The sequence below is a fragment of the Lutra lutra genome, chromosome 12 (assembly GCF_902655055.1).
Source record: "Lutra lutra chromosome 12, mLutLut1.2, whole genome shotgun sequence".
NCBI classification, from domain to species: Eukaryota; Metazoa; Chordata; class Mammalia; order Carnivora; family Mustelidae; genus Lutra; species Lutra lutra.
Window position 1 is genome coordinate 47,589,431 of NC_062289.1, and position 24,788 is coordinate 47,614,218.

Sequence of the window (24,788 nt, forward strand, 5' to 3'; positions counted from 1 at the left end):
ATATTACTGATCTTAACAAAACAATACTTACTTTAATGATAGGCAAGGTCCAGAAATAGCTTCTGGGATGCCAAAACAGACTACCTTGGCTTATGCCCTAAAAATAATGTGGAGTCCTTGATTAGACACAAGTATTTTGAGTTTCCTCACAGCCTTAAAAACTTAAACAGATTTTAATAAATAAATAACTAGATAATTAAAAAAAGGGGCGCCTGGGTGGCTCAGTGGGTTAAGCCGCTGCCTTCGGCTCAGGTCATGATCTCGGGGTCCTGGGATTGAGCCCCGCATCGGGCTCTCTGCTCAGCGGGGAGCCTGCTTCCCTCCCTCTCTCTCTCTCTCTCTCTCTCTGCCTGCCTCTCTACTTGTGATCTCTCTCTCTCTGTCAAATAAATAAATAATTAATTAAAAAAAAAAAACCTTAAGCAGATTTTTAAAACTTGCCATAATGTTGTATGATCAAAGCTTCAACAAAATTAAAAGTAGAAAATGCGAGCCATGAGCAGTATGGCTGGTGGGCTACAGAAGCATCATAATGGAGTGCAGGACAGAGAAGCTGTGAGAGATACAGCTGTTGGGAGCCGTTTAATGCTGGGAAAGACCGTTCTGGCTGGCTCCGTTATCTTGATGCCTGCATTGACGTACAGTAGCCCATAGTAATTTCTTGATGGATCAGCGTCATTTTTAGGAACTGCAAATATTAAATTGTGTTAAAGAAAATATGAGTCTGCAGTAACTCAGAGCAGTTTCTCTAAGATAGAATTAAACAAGCATATTTTGATGCTTACACTGGGAAACTCTCATAAGTTAGGCTATCCTCTGAATGGCCACAGCTTTGCTGTAATTAATTTTGGTAGTATTTCTGTGCTAGAGAAGAGAAGATCTCTTACTTTCTGCTTTATAATACAAAAGACATAGCCTGTGTTTCTTTGCTTTGCAATTCAGAGAAAAGCAAGATAATTTTGTATCTAAAGGGCATTTATTTCTTAATTATTAATATTTTTAACTATGTAAAAACCAGTATCTTTTTACTTCTTTCCAGTTGTACTTGAAAACTTAAATATTCTCTTGTTTTCCTGTTAAAATGATATGTCTGCTTGTCAGACATCCTTAGGTCACTGTCTTAACTCACTCTTGGCTTTAAAATAAAACCCTTATGGGGTGCCTGGGTGGCTCAGTGGGTTAAAGCTTCTGCCTTCGGCTCACGTCATGATCCCAGGGTCCTGGGATTGAGCCCCACATTGGGCTCTCTGCTCAGCGGGGAGCCTGCTTCCCTTCCTCTCTCTCTGCCTGCCTCTGCCTACTTGTGATCTCTGTCAAATAAATAAATAAAATCTTAAAAAAGAAAAACCCGTTCATTTAAAATGAATAAGCTTATCAACATAAAACATCTTCTGTAAGGCTCTGTGTTATGTGATTTTGGGGAGATTGCACATATTGGATGTGATCTCTGTCCTTTACTATATTGTGATCTAAGTGGGGGGATGAGGTCCTGTTCCTGACCAATCCTGTCATTTTATTATTATTTTTTTTAAAGATTTTATTTATTTATTTGACAGAGATCACAAGTAGACAGAGAGGCAGGCAGAGAGAGAGAGAGAGGGAAGCAGGCTCCCTGCTGAGCAGAGAGCCCGACGCGGGACTCGATCCCAAGACCCTGAGATCATGACCCGAGCCGAAGGCAGCGGCTTAACCCACTGAGCCACCCAGGCACCCATTTTATTATTTTTTAAAGTAATCTCTGTGCTCAACATGGGGCTCAAACTCACGACCCTGAGAAGAATTGCATGCTCTGCTGACTGAGCCAGCCTGGTGCCCTTGTCCTGTTGTTTTAATTGTAACAAGATGACAACCTGAAACTGAGGTTCTCCTGACAGAGTGGAATGTTAATTTAGCCTGACAAGTTGACATATAGTGAGGCTGATCATAAAGACATGTTCTACTGATTCCCTAAGACCCAAATCCATGAAGGACAAGGGTTTAGTTGACTTACAGACATTATGATTTGTCAGCTAATAAGGTGCTAGCCTGGGAAATGGAAGTAGAAACTTGATTGATTCCACTCTGATGAGATCACCTTGGCTAGATATAATTTGTGCATAGCACCTTAAGTGGGTCAGAGTTCAGGGAGTGCATCTAACAGCCCTCTAAGTCTATAGGTAGAACAGAAACCACAAGGTGGGGTAATGCATTAGAAACTGGAAATGTCATAACAAAATCACACTCCAGTATCTGAAGAACTGTTACATTGTAATCTTACCGGTGGCAGAACAGAGCTAGGTTGGCCCATTTGATGGAGTGCCAGGAGTTGATCTTTAGGTCCTGTGTATTGTAATAATGGCTTGGGTTGCATTTCAAGGTGTAGTGAGTTCATGTGTTTGGAGTTACTGGGACAAGGGTAGATGACTACTTGTCAGACACTAGAGAGGAATACCTTTTCTACATACCATTTGTCTTTCATTTTATTTTGAGAAATTTCTAACCTACAGGAGATTTCCAAGCATAGTACCATGAGCACTTCCAAGTCCTTCACTTAAACTCACCAATCATTAACATTTTGCCACATTTGGCTTATCCTTTTATATATTATTTAATGTTATTTATTTACTTTTAATTTTTTGCAGAACTATTTGGGAATAATTTACAGACAGTAATACCTTAGCTCTAAGTATTTCAGTAGGTATCTCTTAAGAACAAAGATATCTTACATAATCACAATATAGTGATCAATTTCAGAAAATTTAACATTTTTTTTTAAAATTTAACATTTTTATAATAGTATAGTTTATATGCAGTTTTTTGTCAATTGCCCAAATAATGTCCTTTGTAGAAGTTTTCCCCCAATCCAGAATCCAATCCAGAATCTCTCATTGTGTTATAACATTACTTTGGTCTCCTTTATCTGGAATAATTCTTTAGCCTTTGCCCTTATAATCTTGACCCTTTTAAAAAAATTTATTTATTTATATATTTGACAGAGATCACAAGTAGGCAGGGAGGTAGGCAGAGAGAGAGGGACAAGCAGAGAACCCAATGCGGGACTTGATCCCAGGACTCTGTGATCATGACCTAAGCTGAAGGTAGCGGCTTTAACCCACTGAGCCACCCAGGCGCCCCAGTCTTGACCTTTTTGAAGAGGAAGGCAATTGTAGAATTATTTGTAGAATGTCTTTTTTTTTCTTTTCATATAATTAGATTCAGGATATGCACTTTTGCCAGGAATGTTGAGGTGGTATCCTTTACCAATGCATCACATTAGGAGGATATGTGATATCATTTTGTTCTGTTACTGGTAATGTTATCTCTGATAACTCAGATAACATCGTCCATGGTAAAGGTACTTCCTCCCTTTTGTAAGTAGTAATCTGTGGTAAGAAAAATGTAAATTTCCTGTTTACCAATAATCTTTTTTTTTTTTACTAAATCTTTATTTTTTTAATATTTTTTTTAAGATTTTATTTATTTATTTGTCAGAGAGCAAGAGTGAGCACAGGCAGACAGAATGTCAGGCAGAGGCAGAGGGAGAAGCAGGTTCCCTGACGAGCAAGGAGCCCGATGTGGGACTCGATCCCAGGACGCTGGGATCATGACCTGAGCCGAAGGCAGCTGCTTAACCAACTGAGCCACCCAGGCATCCCTAATATTTTATTTTTTTATTTGGCAGACAGAGATCACAGTTAAGCAGAGAGAGAGGAAGGGAAGCAGGCTTCCTGCTGAGCAGAGAGCCTGATGTGGGGCTCAATCCCAGGACCCCAGGATCATGACCTGAGCTGAAGGCAGAGGCTTTAACCCACTGAGCCACCCAGGTGCCCCACCAAATAATCTCTTAATCAGTGATTTTTAGCATTAATAATTCTTGCCTTGAACCATTTATTACTATGGAGATTGCAACATGGTGATTTTCTTTTGTCAGTGAAATACATTTGCCAGGTTCTTTCTGCATTTCAAATGTATTACTATATCACTTACCCTGCATATAAGTGAATCTGTATATAGGTGTGTTGTTAGGATGGAGTTGCACTTCATGATCTCAGCATCCTTATTAACTATGGATGCAGATTCAAAAGAAAAACAGTATATTGTCATATTAAAATTAAAATTTATAGGACAAATAACACTTTGGAATATTTCCTTTAAAAACACATAGGTATAAAATAAATATATAAAAGTATATATTAATTTACAGCTCATTGTTTTCACACACAGAACACATCAATGTAAATAGCACATGAAGAAACAGAATGTTACCTGCACTCTAGAAGCCTCATTTCCCCAACTGGAATTTTTCCTTTTCATTGACTGGATCAATAATCTTTCAGTGTCCTTAATGAGCACAGGACAAGAACATATGCAAGGTTTTCAACTCCAAATCCCCATTTTCCTTCAGTTATGGACCTACACAATGTAGAAAGAAATTTTAGGGTTCCTTTCACCTCCTTTCCCTAAAGTCTAGAACCAACATGATTAAGCACTTATTTGATTATTCAGCAAATATTTATTGGACAAATATGCATTGAGCCAGACACGGGTGTAAATGCCTAGGATACACAGAAGAGTAAGAACAGTACCTGACTGCAGGAGTCACTGAGGGGATAAATTACAGCTCTTGAGTAGTGCATGAAATAGTAGAGGCATGTACAGCAGGGATAAAGATGTGGCTGTTCTCAAAGCTCACAGTCCAATAGTCAGAGCACCAGTAAGAGGAAACCTTGAAGAGTGTAAATCCCAGCAAAAGCAGAAGCCATCGAGAGGCTATGCAGAGGCTTGGGTGCCTTCCTCTGAGATGGGGAGGGAGTCTGGGTGTGGAAGTAAATACGTGAAAATAGAAGATAATGGTACGACAAGAATATCAGTCATTTCTTTAAACTAGTTCCAGCTATTGCTGTATTCAAGATAATATTCATAGTGTTTCCCCAGTCTCTTGGCTCCCCAACTTCCTTTTTTGTCCATGACCTGACTTCGGCCAGGAAGACCTGAAAAACCTTTTACACGGGATTTTGTGCACATGTTTAAAATGAGATTCCTGAGCCTGTGAAATTGCTTCTTTTTTATAAGCCAGAACAGAATTAAAATTTAGCAAAAAGAGGCCTTATTGCATATTCCAGTCTCTGAAATGAGATTGCCTATTGCTCTCTTTCCCTGCAAGTGTGATTTAAGAAGCAGGTTTAAGAGTAGTAATAAGCACATGGTCTCTGGAACCAGCCTGCACAAGTTCAAATCCCAGCTCCTCTATTTCCAGCTGTGTGACCTTGGCTTAATTCCTTAACTACTTAGTGCCTCAGTTTCTTCATCTATACAATCAGGATAATAGTAATACCTACTTCATAGCACAGCTATGAGGACTTAGTGAATTAATGTATTTTTCCAAATTTATTTTTGAAGGATAGTTGACCTACAATGTTATATTAGTTTCAGGTATACAACATAGTGATTTGACAATTTTATATGTTACATAGTGCTCACCATGATAAGTATAGTTATCTGTCACCATGTAAAGTTGTTACAATAATGACTCCATTCTGTATGCTATATTTTTTCATCTCTGTGACTTATTTTATAACTGGAAGTTATTTTTAAAGTGCTTTGAATAGCACTTGGCATATAGTAAATTCTATAAAATTTGTTAAAATCTTGTATTAAAAAAATCTTATTTGGAAGTATGTAAGTATATATAAATCTACCTATTTATATGGTTTGTATGTCTTCCTACCAGTGCTATTTCTTATTGTTACTTTTCACAGATTCTAAGGTTCTGGAAGGTATGAATGCTACTCCCAATTTATCTACCTTTCCAAGGCAGATATGTAATAGTATTTCAGCATGCAAAAGTAAGTTATAATTATTTGTGATGGATATTGTAGTAAGATACTTAAAGACCTATGAATTGAAAACACAAGTTCATCTGAACCTGAAAGAAGTTGAACTCTGTTATCTGAAATGTAAGGCAATGAGAATAACAATAAAGTCTTTAACTACATTTGAATTATAATTCAAAACATTGTGACTTTTTCCCCACGAGATCACTTTACTCATACATCTTTGTAATGATTTGCTATGGGAATCTAACTAGAAGTAGAGTAATATATACTTTCCTTTTGCAGCTGTAGAAAGGACTCAACAAAGAAAGCTTGAAGAAGAACTTCTGGCAGCAGCGAGAGAAGGCAGAACTGCAGAACTCATAGCTCTGGTAAAACAGCAATAACAACGTGTATTCTTTACCCTTCAGGAAAATTTTAACTTAATGTTAACTTCATAATTTAGTCAAATTATGGGACCAAACTACTGGAGATTATAATAATAGTACAAAATCCTTAAGAATCTAAAAACTCTGGCATAATTATCTTTTAAGCAGGATATATTGTAATGATTATATTTTTCTCTGAATTTACTTACATCCCCACCCCCTACTGAAAACCTGATGGATTAAGAAATTGACTTTTCAAGGCAAATACTTAATGTTCGGATAATTGTTTTTCCAGAGTAAGCCAATTTAAAATTGAAATATCATAAGATCCAATAAAGGAACAAGTTTCTCTAATTTTGATAAGCAATAATTTCTGAAAGGTATGCTACACTTTTAGAAAGCAACATACAAAGAAGGGACAATATTTGTGAATATTTATATCATGTTAGAACAGACTGAAAACTTTACCCTTTTTTTTTTTTTTTTTTTTTGGAGACCTACTTTCCAGTTTCCATTTCCCACATAGTCTCATTAAACGTGAAACCAAATTTGTTCTGAATTCAAGACTGAAGCATTTCCATTTGCTTTAAAGTTATTTCAGATCATTTGAAAGGCCTCTTTGGTTTCCAAGTGAAGTGCCTCAAACTTTTTTTTTTTTTAAGCTTTCTGAAATGAAGACTATATAAGGAGTTTTTAAAGCAGTCAGTTGGGAACAACAAATTCTGTAGAACTTATAACATTTACACATTTAACATTTATGATTTTAACTCTTCTGAATGGCTGCCTATGGGAGACTGGTTTGTATTTTTGCTGTCCCCAGTGTGAATCACAAGACTGATAGAAGGGAGCAAATCTTAGTGAAATCTTAATGTCCAGGCGTTGGTGGGGTGGTATTGGTGTAGTGCGTGGTGTCTGTTGTGGTCATGGGAATGTGGTGACTGAGATTTCCTGGCAAACATGGGGAGTGACATGGATTTGCTGGTTCAGTGAGCAAGCATCCCCCCATTGTCTAGAACTCTGGTGTTCATCAGCTTCTGTGGTTTGAGGGTCCCCCTGAACGTGCAGTTACACCTTAATGTGTTTTTATGGGAGAAAGTCCATCTTTGATAATGTAATTCTGCATTGCATTTTTTTTCATTCGTTAGCTCAACAGGCCCAATCCTCCTGATGTTAATTGTTCGGATCAGTTAGGAAATACACCCTTGCATTGTGCAGCTTACCGGGCTCATAAGCAGTGTGCCTTAAAGCTTCTGAAAAGTGGAGCAGACCCAAATCTGAAGAACAAAAATGGTAAGCATGTCAGTAAAAGCCATTGTTGGTCATTTGGAAGCTATAAAAATAAGTCAGTGCCATGTAAAATTGTTTTAATATCCAGCCTTTGTTAAACTATATGGCCCCTACTTAATTTTGAACTCAAGTCATTCACACAAACTAAAGAAATGAACTTACTAATTTCCTTCCTAGTTTGAGTTAACTGTTTAATAATATCTATTCCATAGGAGGCAGTAATGATTAAAATAGATTTCCCCCCTCTCGAGGGAAAGAGTATATAGTTGATTCTCATTATTTAAGATTGTTATGTTCTGACAAGTTGTTGTGAACAGAAAATTAATACTGAGCCATTGCTCATGGTGGGGGGGTACAGAGTTAGGTTCTTGAAAGCCTTTGGTCACAACATTTTTATACTGATTAATACATAACTTTATTTTGTGTGCATTTCTGTTTTAAAACAGCTTATTTAATATATGTTGTTAATTCAGGAACATAGAGCTTATGCCAACAGCACTATCACTCATGCCTGAGCAGAGCTCATCTAATACCATGTCTAATACATATTCTCATCTAATACATAATACATATAGCTCGTCTAATACACATTCTCCATGCAGCACATCATAGCTCTCTTGCTTTTAGGAACATTAACTAACAATTCAGTGCCATGTTTGGTGGCCAGTTTCAACAGTGAAACCACCAACAAAAAGCACAAATATTGAAAACGTGGCAATACTAGGTAGACTGTGATAGGGACATTTGTTTACTGCATGAGAGCTGAAACAAGAAGGCAGAATGCCACCTTGTTCTACCTCAGCTGGGGACATGAGGACACTCAAATTTTTCACCACTTGGGACTTACCTGTGAATGACGAAATTGCATGAGTATTGATTTTGGGATTACAAATTTTAGCAATAGGTGCATCTGCAAGTATGGAATGTACAGGTAGTTTCAGTTCTACATGCATGACAGTATCAGAGATGAGATCATATAACCACAAGAGAAGCTACAAAAGGTGTCTTGGATATTCAAAGAGGGAACATTGCATTAGGGGTATTCACTTTTAAGGATGCTTCCCTTACCTACCATCAAACCTGGATTAGGACTTGACTTGGCAGTGGTCTACCAGGGCCCTCTATTCACCTCCATCATTGCCAAAATTCTACTCCATTGTTGACTTACGTAGCCACATCCCATGAGACTGGATTCCTAAAGGCAGAGCTAATACATTACTGTCTGGTTTACCTGGGATCTAGAGTAATGTATAGCACATGACACCTTCTACATGTTGCATGTTTGTTGAAGGCTTAAGTAATTAGAAATGACTTCACAAAGGAGTAGGTATTTAATATAGACTGAAGTCCTTGTAGGATTTTTTTTTTTTTTTTAAAGATTTTATTTATTTGACAGAGACACAGTGAGAGAGGGAACACAAGCAGGGGGAGTGGGAGAGGGAGAATCAGGCTTCCTGCTGAGCAGAGAGCCTGATATGGGGCTCGATTCTAGGACCCTAGGATCATGACCTAAACCGAGGGCAGACACTTAATGACTGAGCCACCCAGGTGCCCTGGATTTTTGTTTTTTAACCCACTGAGCCACCCAGGCGCCTAGGATTTTTTTTTTTTTTTTAAAGCCTTCTCTAAATACCTGTATCTCTAACAGAAGACCCCACTCATATTTTTTTCTTTTTAAACATAAACAGAATATCATTAAATTTTGGCAAGTGTATTCTAAACAGAAGATTATGACAAAGGCAAGAAGGTAAAAATTCATGTTTAGGTGGCATCTCATTTTGGTATATCGACCCATGTAAAGGGGAGCAGTGCTAGGTCATCTTACAAATGCAGATTAGGTTTGCATAGTGAAGAGCCTCAATATGCCAGATCATTTTACCCCCTAATTTGGAAGTTCAGGGGACCAGGATAAAGAAATAGGTGAGCAGTGAAGAGATGAGTTACTTTGAAAAGATTAATGTGGTTATCTACTAATGTGTAGTATCGAGGATTGGTTGTGGCAGAACCAAGACTATAGGGAGGGGTCTGTAGGACCTTTGAAGTGGTCTTAGGTGAGAGGTAATTAGGGCCTGAACTTTTATTGACCTCAATGGGAGTAGAAAGGAATAAGAAAATTAATGATAGAATTTTCTGCTTTCCTCTCTTCCTTTGTCCTTTTTGCTATAGACTGGCACTAACCAACAGATACATAATGAGAGCCACATATATAATTTTAAGTTTTCTAGTAGGCACATTTAAAAAGTAAAAAGCCAATGAAATTAATTTTAATGACCTATTTTATTTAAAACAGCATATCTAAAACCCAGTTCAACATGTAATCAGTGAAAAAGAGTGAGATTTTACATCTCCTTTTTGATACTAAGTCTTTGAAATCTGATGTATATTTTGCACCTAACAGCACATCTCAGCTTGAATTAGCCACATTTCATTAGCTCCATGTGATTAGTGTCCACACTATTGAACATAAACAGCTCTAGACATACCCAACAGAGTCTCGGGTTGACCGTGCTGTCCCTACCCTGCGCATGCTCTTCTCCCTGCCAGAAATGCCCCTTTCATGCTCATCTGTGTTAAACCCTAGTCTTACTTTAAGAATTAGCTCAAATTGTCTTCCCCAGAAAGGCTTTCTCTGTATCTCTAGGATAGATATAGGTTCTCCCTGGAATCAAAGAAGAGAAACCAGGGGATAGAGAAGGGGAAACACTCAGGAGATGTAAGGGAAATAGCCGTTCTATGGAAGCCAAAGGAAGCGCTAAAATGTGGAGTAAAGGGGTAGGGTGTACTTGTTGTCATGCACAACTTAGACTGAAGAAGAGAAACATTTAGACAAGGCTGTGGAATTCAGTGACTGAGTGCCCAGAGGTCCTTTCTGAAAGAGTAGTATCACTGGGTAGTTGACAACAGCTAGGTTAAGGGTTAAGGATTGACATGAGGAAGCTAAGGTAGCACTGCTCATCCACTACTCTTTAATATTTAAGAACAGAAGGAATGGTTGCATGGCCAAGAGGAAGATTTTTTAGGCAGAGATTTAAGCATGTTTTTAAGTTAAGGAAGATTAACACAATAGAAAAAGAGCTTGATGATTTAATTGTGACAGTTAAAAAAATGTAACTTTAAAAAATGCAATGCTTTGGTAACAGCAAAAAGAGAAACATGTTCCAATTGAAGGACATAAAAAACCTAAAAATGGAGAAGCCTGTGATGTTTTTGGTGGGGAAGAAACTCAACATCAAAAAGCTAACAGTTCTCTCCAAATTAATTCGAAGCAATCCCAGCCAGAATCCTCAAAGGGTTTTCATAAGACTTGACTACCTGACTCTCATTTCTATAGAAAAGTCCAGGGCAATGAATTTTAAAATGCAAGAGAAGCGGGGGTGGGGGTAGGGGGGGTTGTCCTTCTGGATAAAAACACTAATTCTGAACCTATTGGAAGTAAAACATTCATTTATTCAACAAATACTTATTGAGGGTTTATGTGCTAGATACTATTCCAGGGACTAGGGATCTAGAGCAGTGAAAAAAAAAATCAAAGCAATATAAAAACAAATCCCTGTTTTCAGAGAACTTACATTCTAATAGGAGAGAGTCAATAAAAAGCAAGCATTATGTCAGATGAGATCAGTGCCTAGGAGAAGGGAAAAAGGCAGGGCAGGAGGAATTGGGAGTGTGTTGGGTGTATAGAGGGTTGCTGCTTTGTGAAAGGTGGCAGGAAAAGCTCTGTGAGAATGACAATTAAGACTTGAAGTAGTGTCAATATGTGGGCAGTGAGAGTGGTCCTAGGCAGCAGACGTGGGGAGTGTATGTGATGTGTGTCACGAAAAGCAAGGAGACCAGTTTGTCCAGAGGAGAGTGGTTGAAGGAGGTGGTTAGAGAGGCAGTGGGGACTGGATGCTGAAAGGCCTGTGGGTTATTTTGAGAATTGTGGCTCTTACTCTTTGTGAGCTGGGACTGTGTGGGCCCTCCCACATTTTAGAATGCAGCAGTGATGTGACCAGACTTAGGTTCTAAAAAATGGTCACTGATTACTATGAGAATAAATCCTAGGAAGACAAGGAGGAAAAAGGGAGGCATTTTAGGCTACTGGAATAATCAGGTGAGAGAAGATATTGGCTTGGATCAGGATAGTGGTCATATAAATGTTGTAAGCGGTTGTGTGTGTGTGTGTGTGTGTGTGTGTGTGTGTGTGTATAAATAATGAAGGCAGAGTGGTCAAGATTTTCTGATGGCTTGGATATGTGAGGTATGAGAAAAAGACGAATTGAGGGTGACTTTACAGTCTTTCAGTCAAGGACCTGGAAAAAGGGAATTATTTCCAGTTATGGAGTAGGGTAAGACTGCAGGGAAGTGTAGGCTAGCAGTGGCTGAGAATTAGGAGTTTGGTTTTTAAGATGTTTAAAATTTGAAATAGTATTTTACAATCCAAGTGAGATGTCAGAAATAGAAGTTTGTGCTTAGGTGAGATCTCTGGATGGAGATATAAATTTGGGAATTGTCCACATATGGAGTTAGTAATGGGATGGATAAGATCATTTAGTGAGATCTTGGTATTAGTTCAGGGTAGATGAAGATGAACAGACCAGATAGTTTGGAAATGAAAACCTGTGCATATAGGAACTTGATAGATGGCAAAGATGGCATGAAAAGTGGGTGAGGGAAGAACTGAGTACATTAATGCTGGGACAATTAGCTATCCATGTAGATACACATGTGAGATATGTAGATATGTAGGGGGTGTGTGTGTGTATGTATATATACATACACACACATATGTGTGTGTGTATGTATGTGTGTGTGTGTGTATGTATGTATATATATATATATATATATATATATATATATATATATATATATGAATGAATGATTATGGAGGCTGAGATCGTCCACAGTATGCTGTCTGCAAGCTGGAGAACCAAGAAAGCTGATGGTGTAATTCAGTCTGAAGACCAGAGACCAGGAAGGCCAGCAGTGCAAGTCCTCGAGTCCAAAGGCTGGAGAATCAGGAACTCCTATGTCAGAGGGCAGAAAGAGAAGGGTGTCTCAGCTCATGAAATGACAGAATTCATTCTTCCTCTTCTTCTAGGCCCTCAACAGATAGGATGATGCCCACTTACAGTGGTGAAGGCAGACCTTTTTTCACTCCATTCACTGGCTCAAAAGTTAATCTCATTCAGAAACCCCCTCACAGAAACACCCAAAAATAATGTTTTATCAGCTTTTGGGGCATCATTGTAGCCTGTTTGAATTGACACACACCATCACATAACCTAATTTCAGGACTCTGTGATACGGTATAAAGATAGATATATAGACTAATAGAACAGGAGCGAGTCTAGACAACAACGTGTATATAGGGAGAATTGATTTTTGATGAAGGTGTCAGGGCAATCAGTGGGGAAAAGATTATTCATTTTTGAATGTTGAGTTTTATAAGTTCTTTATACATTTTGGATACTGACCCTTTTGGATACTGACCCTTTATCAGATATGGCCTTTGCAAATACCTTCCTTTCTGTAGGTTTAGTTTTGTTGATTGTTTTCCTTCACTGTGCACCTTTTTATTTTGGTGTAGTCCCACTAGTTTATTTTGCTTTTGTTTCCATTGCCTCAGGACCCATAACTAGAAGTAAGTTGCTATGGCTGATGTCAAAGAAGTTGCTGCCTGTGCTGTCTTCTAGAATTTTTATGGTTTCAGGTCTCACTTTTTTTTTTTAAGATTTTGTTTAGGGACGCCTGGGTGGCTCAGTTGGTTAAGCAGCTGCCTTCGGCTCAGGTCATGATCCCGGCGTCCTGGGATCGAGTCCCACATCGGGCTCCTTGTTCTGTGGAGAGCCTGCTTCTCCCTCTGCCTCTGCCTGCCACTCTGTCTGCCTGTGCTCGCTCTCTCTCTCTCTCTCTGACAAATAAATGAATAGAATCTTTAAAAAAAAAAAAAAAGATTTTGTTTATTTATTTGGTAGAGAGAGATCACAAGTAGGCAGAGAGGCAGGCAGAGAGAGGTGGGGGGAGCAGGCTCCCTGCTGAGCAGAGAGCCCGATGCTGGGCTCGATCCCAGGACCCTGAGATCATGACATGAGCTGAAGGCAGAGGCTTAACCCACTGAGCCATCCAAGCGCCCCTCAGGTCTCACATTTAAGTCCTTAATCCATTTTGAATTTATTTTTGCGTATGGTGTAAGAAAGTGGTCCCTTTTCATTCTTTTGCATGTTGCTGTCCAGTTTTCCCAATACCATTTGTTGAAGAGACATTCTTCTTCTCATTGTATATCCTTTCCTGCTTTGTGGAAGATTAATTGACCATATAATTGTGCGTTGATTTCTGGGTTTTCTATTCTGTTCTATTGATAAGTGTCTGGTTTTGTGCCAGTACCATACTGTTTTGATTAATACGTCTTTGTAACTTGAAGTCCAGAATTGTGCCTCCAGCTTTTTATTTTTCCATATTGCTTTGGCTATTCAGGGTTTTTTGTAGGTCCATACAAATTTTAAGACTGTTTGTTCCAGTTCTGTGAAAACTGTCGGTATTTTGACAGAGAATGCATTAAATGTGTAGATTTCTTTGGGTAATATGGACATTTTTAGCAACATTCTTCCAATCCATGAGCATGGAATGTCTGTTTCTCAGTGTCATCTTCAGTTTCTTTCATCAGTGTTTTGTAACTTTCAGAGTACAGGTCTTTCACCTCTTTCACTAGGTTTATTCCTAGATACCTTACTGCTTTTGGTGCAATTGTAAATGGGAGTGATTCCTTAATTTCTCTTTCTACTGCTTCATTATTGGTGTATAGAAATGTAACAGATTTCTGTATGTTGATTTTATACCCTACAAATTTACTGCATTTGTTTATCAATTCTCACAGTTTTTTTAGTAGAGTCTTTAAGGTTTTCTACATATAGTATCATGTCATCAGCAAATAGTGAAACGTTTGACTTCCTTCACAATTTGGATGCCTTTTATCTGTTTTTGTTGTCTGATTGCTGTGGCTGGGGATTCCAGGACTATCTAAGTAAGTGCTGAGAGTGGAAATCCCTGTCTTGTTTCTTACCATCAAGAAAAGCTCTCAGCATTTCCCCATTTAGGATGATATTAGCTTGTGTGTTTTTCATATATAGCCTTTCTTATATTGAGGTATGTTCGCTCTAAACGTACTTCGTTGAGGATTTTTATCATGAATGGATGTTGTATTTTGTCAAATCCATGAATGGATTTGTATTATTAATGTGATATATCATGTTGCTTTTGCAAATATTGAACTACCCTTGCAACCCAGGAGTAAATTCATTTGATCATGGTGAATGATTTTTTTAATGTATTGTAGGATTCACTTTGCTATTATTTTAATGAGCATTTTATTTAAATATTATTTGACAGACAGAGATCACAAGTAGGCAGAGAGGCAGGCAGAGAGAGAGGAGGAAGCAGGCTCCCTGCTGAGCAGAGAGAACGATGCGGGGCTCGATTCCAGGATCCTGGGATCATGACCCAAGCCCACTGTGGGCTTTAACCCACTGAACCACCCAGGCGCCCCTTTAATGAGCATTTTTATATCTGTGTTCATCAGGGATATTGGCCCCTAGGTTCTCTTTTTTAGTGATGTTTTTATGGGGTTGTGGTATCAGGGTAACACTGGTCTCCTAGAATGAATTTGGAAATTTCCCTTCCTTTTCTGTGTTTTAGAATAACTTGAAAAGAATAGATAGTAACTCTTCTTTAAAGGTTTGGTAGAATTCTCCTGTAAAGCCATCTGGTCCTGAACTTTTTTGTTTTGGGGGAGATTTTTGATTACTGATTCAATTTCTTTGCTGGTTACCAGTCTGTTCAAGTTTTCTATTTCTTACTGTTTCAGTTTTGGTAGTTGATATGTTTTTAAGAATTTATCCATTTCTTCTCAGTTGTCTAATTTGTTGGCATATAGTTTTTCATAATCTTATAATTGTATTTCTATGTTGGTGTTTATTGTTTCTCTTCTCTCATTTTTAATTTTATTTTGATTCTTTTTTCTTTTTGATAAGTCTGGCTAGAGGTTTATCTATTTTTTTTTTTTTTTTGAAGAGCCAGCTTTTGTTTTATATATATATGTATATGTACATATATATTTTAGTTTCTATATCATTTATTTCTGCTCTAGTCTTTATTATTTCCTTCTTTCTGCTGGTTTTAGGCTTTGTTGTTCTTTTTCTAGTTCCTTTAGGTGTAAGGCTAGTTGTGTGATTATTACTTCTTGAGGTAGACCTGTATTGATACATACCTCCCTTTTAGTACCACTTTTGCCACATCCCAAAGGTTTTGGACTATTGTATTTTCATTTTTATATGTTTCCATGTATTTTTTATTTCTTCTTTGATTTCCTGGTTGACCCATTCCTTATTTAGTAGCATGTTGTTTAACCTTTATGTATTTGTGGTCTTTCCAGAGACTTTTTTTGAAGGGTAAACTTGTAAATGTAATGGAAGGTGGGTACAGGTACCTGGAAAGGACTTTTCTAGCAGGCTGTATGAACTACAGAGCAATGGGAACACTATGTTACATAATTTAAATTCTATCTACTAATTACTAGTTAAGAACTAAAGTTATTTTCCTAACTGGGAATTAAGCAAAGGAATCTTGAAATGCTATAAAAGAGTCAGGAACCTAAAATTTATGTTAACAGTATGATTCCTAGTGTCTTTACCAACTTCCCAAAGATTTGAATAGTTTTTCTAGGTGGTGGTTTATAATGGTTCTTCCTTTAAAATTTAGATTCCAAAAGCATTCCAATGTAATAAGAATTAATAGTCCCATATGAATATCAGTCTAAACTAAAGAAATATCCCTATAAACCTCAAAAATTTGATTGTTGGTGTTTAAATATACTTTTGCCTTATAGTTTATATTAGTAATCAAAGTTGAACATTCTTGTAAAAGTGTTCTTTATAAAAGTCAAGATGGCACATTCCGAGGAAATACTTTTTTAAGTCATAATGTCTGCATTATAGAAAAAAACAAATTATTAAAATATAATCTGTTTCTTTGGCATATTGTATAACTTTCTCATTTTCATACCTATTTTAGAACATTTAAAAAAAAATTGCAAAACTAAAGTTTATGTTCAAAATGAAGAAAATGAAGGCACCCACAAAGCGGAATCAGCTATGAGCCAAATATCCATAAAGACTTAGCTTTTAGTTGTTAGTTATTATTCTCTGGTAGACCAAACTTTTTTTAAAAGTTTAAAATAATGGGGGTGCCTGGATGGCTCAGCCAGTGGGCATCCAACTGTTGATCTCAGCTTAGGTCTGATCTGAGGATCATGAGTTCAAGCCCTTCAGTGGGCTCCACACTGGGTATGAAGCCTACTTAAAATCTAGTTTTTAAAAAAGTTGGTTTTTTGGGTTTTTTTGTTTGTTTGTTTGTTTTTAGTTTAAACTCAAGAGTATGGGCAAAAGGAAGGTCATACATTATTAATGTCAGAATACATAGGTATCTTATGGTATTACAAAGCAGGCATCAGAAAGGATGAATCAGGAACCTGGAGCTGTTAGGAATCAAGAAGGCTGCCACTCATTGTATGTGTATTCTCTTACTGCTTGGTCTCTCATTTCTGTCTCTTAACAGATCAGTTTTCCATATACGTGCTAGTAGATAACTGCCTGAACTTCCTTCAGTAGACCAGGATCTCCTAACCTCAGTTTTAAATTTCAGTGGGAGATAATCCAATGGTACCCACTGTGTTTAGGGCCTGCGTCTGATACAGTCAGAGGGAACTCTGGGGCAGGTCCTTATGATGCAAATATGGCTGCTGTGTCTCCCCCAGGGAGTGTGGAAAGAGCAGTGCTCAGACAATGGTGAAAGAGTAAGGTTGGCAAATGCCTCAGAAAGTGTCTACTCCTTCTGTTTTATGGCTTGTGAATAGAGTTAACATATTAAACTCCTCATTTTTATCAAGTATCAACAGTTTTTCCATATTGTCTCCAGAAGCCTGGTCTTCCTGGCTCACCATCTGGATAGTATTTCACATGGATATAATTTACCACCCAAAACTCCAATGATACGGACAATGATTATATGTTTTTCTAAGACTAAATTTTCCCAGTCTTTTCTTTCTTTTTTTAAAAGTGTTTTAGATTTTTATTCAAATTTGTTGATCCTCTTCTTTGACTTCTAGACTTAAATTGAGATTTGGTAAATATTTGATTGTTTTCTCCTAGATTGTCTGTAATCATATTCATTCATTAAGCAAATGCTGAGCCTCTACTATGTGCCAAGAACCATTGTAGGTGCTGGGGATCCAACAGTGAACAAAACCAGACAGCCCCCACACTCTCAGAGCTTATGTCCTAGTGGGAGGAGATAGACCAAATGTAAATACGCATATAATGTCAGGCAGTGAGGTGCGGGGGGAAAAAAAGAACAGGTTGAAAGGGATAGAGAGTGATAGCAGGGGGGTGGGGCTGTTAGTTTGGAAAGCCTGTAAGGGAAGGCCTCTGTGAGCAGCACAGTGCTGAGTTAAGGAGTGAGGCCTGAGGATATCTGGCATTGAAAACGACAGGCAAGCAGGTGTAAAAGCTCTGGGATGGGGGAGCACTTGGCATTTTTAAAGAAGAAAGCTGTCAGGTTGCCCAGGGGAGGTTGGGGGAGAGAGGTAAAGTTGGGAAAGTAGCCAGAGGCCCAGCCCTGTTTATAGGGTTTTGAGTAAGCACTGCTATATGGGAGAGTGTGTTAGGATGTGAGACTCTCAAATTACTAATCACTAATCTTTATACCCTTCATTGAGCAATCTTTCCTTTTCCGTTGTTCATGCCTTTCTCCTACCTTTTAAGATTTTATGCTCTTTTGTTTTCTATTCTCTTTCATTGCTTCATCTGTCTCTTCTTTTGCAAGTATCTCATTTTTAATGATTGTTTTTGTAATGTGTAAAGATCTGATAAAGTTTCTCTTACCCTTCTTTTTTTGAAGATTGTCTTTGACATTCTTACCTGTTTATTCTCCCAGATGACATTTAGAATAATTTCTTTTAGGTTCTTAGTAAACATACCATTGATATGTTATTGAAATTACATTCTGTATAAATTCCTTTGAGGAATGTTGACATTTTTATTTAGTGTTCTCATTAAAGGACAAATTTATATCCTGTAAAAATTTAAATATTGGATCATTCCTGGTTTTTATTTTGTTGTGTTTGATAAAAGATGTACAATTTTGAATTGATTGGTTATGGTGCTCATTTGGGTAAGGAGTCTTTTTCATTCAGTTCAAAAAGCATTTTATTTAATTCTTACTTGTACCAGGCACTTTAGGCATTGAATCTAGAAATGAAGGCTCAGTACTGGAATTTCAGCTAGTTGGCAGGGGTTCAGAATTTATTTTTGGTGTTAGGGCAGAATTCTGTGAAAGAAATCATTGTCCTCCTCTTCTTTGCCTAAAGGGATAATTTCTCAAAAGTGCCCTGTAGATAGAATAAAAATAACAGTTGGCAGACCTCTTTATTAGACCTCTTCCTATATGCTAGCTAGAAAACCTAAAATGGCTATTATAAATTTTTTCCCCACTAAAGAAGTAATATATAATTAGTCCAAGTTTTGCCCATCAGCAGTTCTATTAAATCTACCTTTAAAATCTGAAACCCTTAAACTTCTCTCTGTATTTTCTGCGGTCTCCATTTTTTTCTATGACTAGCTCTCTAGTCCAAACCACTATTATCTTTTTCCTAGACTATTGATATTGCTTTGTAACTATTTCTCTGCTTTTCTCTTGCCCACATTTACAAGGTATTTTCCACACCATAGCCATGGTGATCTTTTTAAAAATGTTTTTATTATAGAATTTATCAAAGCTTAAAAAATAGAATAGTATAATTAATTGATGGACTCCTCTCTCTCCAGGTATTCTCAAAACTGGCCACTCTCCTGTTACTATGTTGTGTATAAATGTTTCAGTATAGGGGCGTCTGGCTGGCTCAGTCAGTTGAGCATGTGACTCTTGATCCTCAGGGTTGTGAGTTCAGGCTCTCGTTGGGTACAAAGATTACTTAAAAATAAAATCTTTAAAAAATGTATTTCAGTATATTTATAAAAGGGCTCCTTTAGAAAAAACTATAACCATGTGATGGTTGCATAGCTCTGAATATACCGAAAACCACTGAATTAATTGTACACTTTAAATGGGTGAATTATATGGTATGTGAATTATATCTCAACAGAGCTGTTAAAAAGCTACAATAACTTTATCCTGTTAGTAAAAATTTTACAAAATCATCAAGTAGCCAGAGTTCACATTTCCCCTATTATCCTTTTTTTTTTTTAAGATTTTATTATTTATTTGACAGAGGGGGAGAGATCACAAGAAGGCAGAGAGGCAGGCAGAGAGAGAGAGGGGAAAGCAAGCTCCCTGCTGAGCAGAGAGCCCGATGCAGAGCTCGATCCCAGGACCCTGAGACCATGACCTGAGCCAAAGGCAGAGGCTTTACCCACTGGCCCCTGAGGGCCACCCAGGCACCCCTCCTATTACCCTTCTTAATACTACTTTTTAACACATTGACAGTTTTAAACAGAAGTCAGAGCCTGTTACTCTTTTTCCTAAAGCCCTTCCGTGGCTCTTCATCATACTTAAAATAACCTAAATCCCTCTGCTGACTCACAATGGTGTGACCTACGAAGCCTTGACACGATGTGGCTTCTGACGTCTATCTCTCTTGCCCAGTAAATTGTTTTTAGTGTTCTGTCTGTTGGAATGCCCTTCCACTATATTTTCTCAAGACCAAATCCTTCCTTTCAGTTTAAACACCTTTTCCTCAGAAAGGCCTGCCCTGATCAGTTGCCTAGTCACCAGTCTAAAGTGGTATCCTAGTCATTCTCATATCATTCACTTAGAAAGGATTGGCATAGCATAATATATTATCTGCCATGTAATTTTTAAAAAAGATTTATTTTAGGGGCACCTGGGTGGCTCAGTGGATTGGGCCTCTGCCTTTGGCTCAGGTCGTGATCCCGGGGTCCTGGGATCGGCTCCCGAGTCGGGCTCTCTGCTCAGCAGGGAGCCTACTTCCCCTTCTCTCTCTGCCTGGCCTCTCTGCCTACTTGTGATCTCTCTCTGTCAAATAAATAAATAAAATCTTTAAAAAAAAAAAAAAGATTTATTTTAGAGAGCTGGGTGGGAGGTGGGAGGGAGAGAGAAAATCTCAGAATCCCCACCGAGCACAGAGTCGGATGCTGGGCTTGATCCCAGGACACTGAGAAGAGCTAGATGCTTAAATGACTGAGCCACCCAGGTGCCCTTTTGCCATGTAATTTTTATTAATGTACTATCTTTTTCTCTTTTTCTATGCCTACCCTGCCCCTCTCCATTTTTTTCTGTCCTGTTCACTGCTGAATCCCCAGTGCCTAAAATATTAATTGGTGCATAGTAGATCCTTGTTAGGAGAAATTCATACAAAAGACTGCCTAACACCACAGCCGGTGTTTGGTATTTATAAAAAGATTATTTGATCAGCCATCAAAAAGAATGAAATCTTTGCCATTTGCAACATCATGAATGGAACTAGAGTGTATTATACTAAGTGAAATAAGTCAGACAAATATGATATCCTCAGGTGGCATTTAAGAAACAACACAGATGAGGGACGCCTGGGTGGCTCAGTTGGTTGGACGACTGCCTTCGGCTCAGGTCATGATCCTGGGGTCCCGGGATCGAGTCCCGCATCGGGCTCCCAGCTCCATGGGGAGTCTGCTTCTCCCTCTGACCTTCTCCTCGCTCATACTCTCTCTGTCTCTCTCTCAAATAAATAAATAAAATCTTTAAAAAAAAAAAAAAGAAACAACACAGATGAATATAGGGGAAAGGAAAAGAAGGAAAAATAAAAGATAAAAACAGGGAGGGAGACAAACTATAAGAGACTCTTAACTATAGAGAACAATCAGGGTTGCCAGAGGGGACGTAGGTGGAGGGATGGGCTACATGGGTGATGGGCATTAAGGAGGGCACTTGTGATGAGCCCTGGGTGTTGTATGTAAGTGATGAATCACTAACTTCTACTCCTAAAATCAGTACTGCACTATATGTTAACTAACTTGAATTTAATTTGTTTTAAAAAAAGCTTGTTTGATAGAATATGTTACCTTTCTTAAACCAGTTAGCTACGTTACTTTGAAAGTACCATATTCTACTTCCAGGTTCGGAGAGGACTTTTTTTTTTTTTTTTTAAGCTAGCTTGCTTCATACAGTGGCCTGCTCACTTCAAAACTCAAAAAAGTAACTTAAACAAATTCTGTTTTTGTTGTTTGGCAAAACATAGAATGCTTGCATGTATGATATTGCAGAACGTCCCATAATGCCTTATTGGTTTCATTCTCCATTATCACTTTTTGCTTTTGTCCTCAGTTGTGGACCATGATGCTTGTGAGCTTTCTCTGCTACTTGTTCTCTGGTGAAGCAGATTAATAGTGGCTGTGGTAGACCAAATAATGGCCCCCTTAAAGATTAGTTAAGTGATTAGTTAAGATCTTGAGATAGGGAGATAATCCTGAACTATCCAGGAGGGCCCAGTATACTCATAATTGTCCTTATGAAGTGGGGGAACTCAGAACATTGAGAGAGAAAACCTAAGGATGGCAACAGCGGTTGGAGTGATGTACTTTGAAGATGGGGGGACCACATATTAACGAATGTGGAATTTATTAAAGCTTAAAAAATATAATAGTATAATTAATTGATGGACTCCTCTCTCTCCAGGTATTCTCAAAACTGGCCACTCTCCTGTTACTATGTTGTGTATAAATGTTTCGGTATAGGGACGCCTGGCTGGAATGGCCAAATGGACTCCAGAAACTAGATAGGCCAAGGAAATAGTTTGTCCCCTAGCCTCCAGAAAGGGTGAATCCTGTCTACACCTTGATTTTTGGCCCCAGCAAAACGGATTTTGGACCTCTGTGCTCCCCAACTATGAAAGAATTCATTCTTACTGTTTGAAGTCACTGAGTTTGTGGTACTTTGGTGTAGCAGCCATGGGAAACTAATACAATGATTTTAAAGTAAGAAGGCTTGAAGGATCATAGAACCTGTACAGAGTGCTCTGAGGTTACTCTTGCTTGCTGGCTTAATGGTTAGCTACCAAAATGAGGGCCAGAAAGATGTGGCCATTGGAATAATTAAAGAATCTTATATGTTATAATAGCATGTTTTGTATACAATTAAGTTCTTGGTTTCTTTCTTTTCTTGTATTTTATACAGATCAGAAACCCCTTGACCTTGCTCAGGGTGCTGAAATGAAACACATTCTTATCGGTAATAAGGTATGTAGTAATGGACTACTTGCATATGATCCTTTTTAGAAAAGATTTTGAATTCTTAAAATATGTAGATGGCATTTTTTTATGAAAACGTATTCTTAATAGGTTGTCTACAAAGTGTTGAAACGATATGAAGGGCCTCTCTGGAAGGTAGGCTGGGATTATTTTTTTATTTATAAAACCAGAAAGAATTCTCAGGGGGTCCATTTTTGTAAAAAAGAAAATAGTAATAATAAATTTAAAGGGTGCCTGGGTGGCTCAGCTTGGGCATATGCCTTCAGCTTGGATCTTGGTCTCAGGTTCCCGGGATCAAGTCCTGCATCAGGCTCTGTGCTCACTCCATTTCCCTCTGCCTGCTGCTTCCCCTGCTTGTGTGCTCGCACTCATGCTTGCACTTGTGCTCGCGCTCGCTCTCATGCTTTCAAATAAAATTTTTTTTTAATTTAAAAATTATTTCTGATATAATCTGTCTTGGATCTGACAACATTGACCATTTTCTGTAGCACTGGACTTCGTTAGGCTTCCACTTATTGTAGCAATTGCTGTCCTTTGTGTTGATGGTCTGACACTTTTAGGTGATAAGCTTATACAGAACAGAGTGGGAGAACAAATTCTTTTCCTTAATCATGGAATTACAATGTTTTTGTTATAAATATTGAACTAGGGAAGACTTAATAGGAATTTAATACTTGAATTGTCACAGAGCACACATATAAAATCTGGTTCTAAGACTATCTTTGCATTTTGGAATTCAGTTATGTTCTAGAATTAACTATTTTAGAGCATGCATTTTTTTTTTGCACTTGCAAGCGCTGCCTCTATATATTTATGCACAAGTATGTCTATATGGTATAAAATCAGAATACTCTTTATTCAGCATTTCATTCCAGACTGTCTTTGAAGTCCACAACTGAAAATCTTCCTATAAATATCCCTGAACAATATCGTTAGAACCATAAAGAGTGTTCAATGTTGATCTTATTAGTGTGGCATTTCTTCTATTCCTGTCCCTCTGTTGTATTACGTTTTCATTAATGCACTGAGTATCTTAGTTCATATTTGATACTTTTTAAAATTAAAAATTTATTTTTTTATTTTTTTAAGATTTTATTTATTTATTTGAGGGAGAATGAGTGAGAGAGAGCATGAGAGAGGAGAAGGTCAGAGGGAGAGGCAGACTCCCCAAGGAGCTGGGAGCCTGATGCGGGACTCGATCCCGGAAGTCTGGGATCATGACCTGAGCCGAAGGCAGTTGCTCAACCAACTGAACCACCCAGGCGCCCAAAATTAAAAATTTTTTTTAAAGATTTTATTTATTTGTAAGAGCACAAGCAGGAGGAAGTAACAGGCAGAGGGAGGAGAGGCAGGCTCCCCGCTGAGCCAGGAGCCCAGTGCAGGGCTCCATCCCAGGACCCTGAGATCATGATATGAGCCAAAGGCAAGTGCTTAACCAACTGAGCCACCCAGGCACCCCTGATCGTTTTTTTTTCTTTAATTTTTTTTGAGAGAGAGAGTGTGTGTGTGAGTGTGGGGAGGAGCAGAGGGAGAAGGACAAGCAGACTCCCCGCTGAGCACGGAGCCTGATGTGGGACTCCATCCCAGGACCCTGAGATCACAACCTGAGCCAAATGCAGACTTTTAACCAACTGAGCCACCCAGATGCCCCCATGTTTGATCATTTTTAATGTTCGTTAGTACTGTCTAGATGAAAGACTACAATAGCACTGTCATAACTTAATTTTTATCAGTTAGGTATTTGAATCTGGATGAGTCACTTCAGAAAATCATTGCCAATTTTTCCCTTAGAGTTCAAGATTTTTTGGCTGGAGATTATTCTGGGTAGTGTTAGAACATGGAGTCCTTTCGTGGTATAGGAAACAGTAAGTATTATCTTTATACTTATTAAATTTCATTATCTAAATTTTGAAAGATTAAAAGTTTTCACTTAACTCTTTTCCTTTTGTCTTGTTAATTTAAAATTTATTTTGAAGGCCTGATGCAGTCCGTAATATTTATCGCCAGGGATGCAAGCATCTAACTCAAGCAGTATGCACGGTAGG

The 24,788-nt window shown here is 38.1% G+C and overlaps 1 protein-coding gene across 1 annotated transcript in view; it reads left to right on the plus strand.

The window, feature by feature from the left end:
* The window catches only part of OSBPL1A (oxysterol binding protein like 1A), a 237,375-nt gene that overhangs the window by 59,899 nt on the left and 152,688 nt on the right, over positions 1 to 24,788 (plus strand). Inside the window, exons 6-11 of the mRNA XM_047696489.1 lie at positions 6,099 to 6,184; positions 7,327 to 7,471; positions 22,670 to 22,731; positions 22,834 to 22,878; positions 24,535 to 24,608; positions 24,720 to 24,783. Of these exons, the coding sequence (XP_047552445.1) occupies positions 6,099 to 6,184; positions 7,327 to 7,471; positions 22,670 to 22,731; positions 22,834 to 22,878; positions 24,535 to 24,608; positions 24,720 to 24,783 (476 nt within the window). The remainder of the gene's footprint in view (positions 1 to 6,098; positions 6,185 to 7,326; positions 7,472 to 22,669; positions 22,732 to 22,833; positions 22,879 to 24,534; positions 24,609 to 24,719; positions 24,784 to 24,788) is intronic.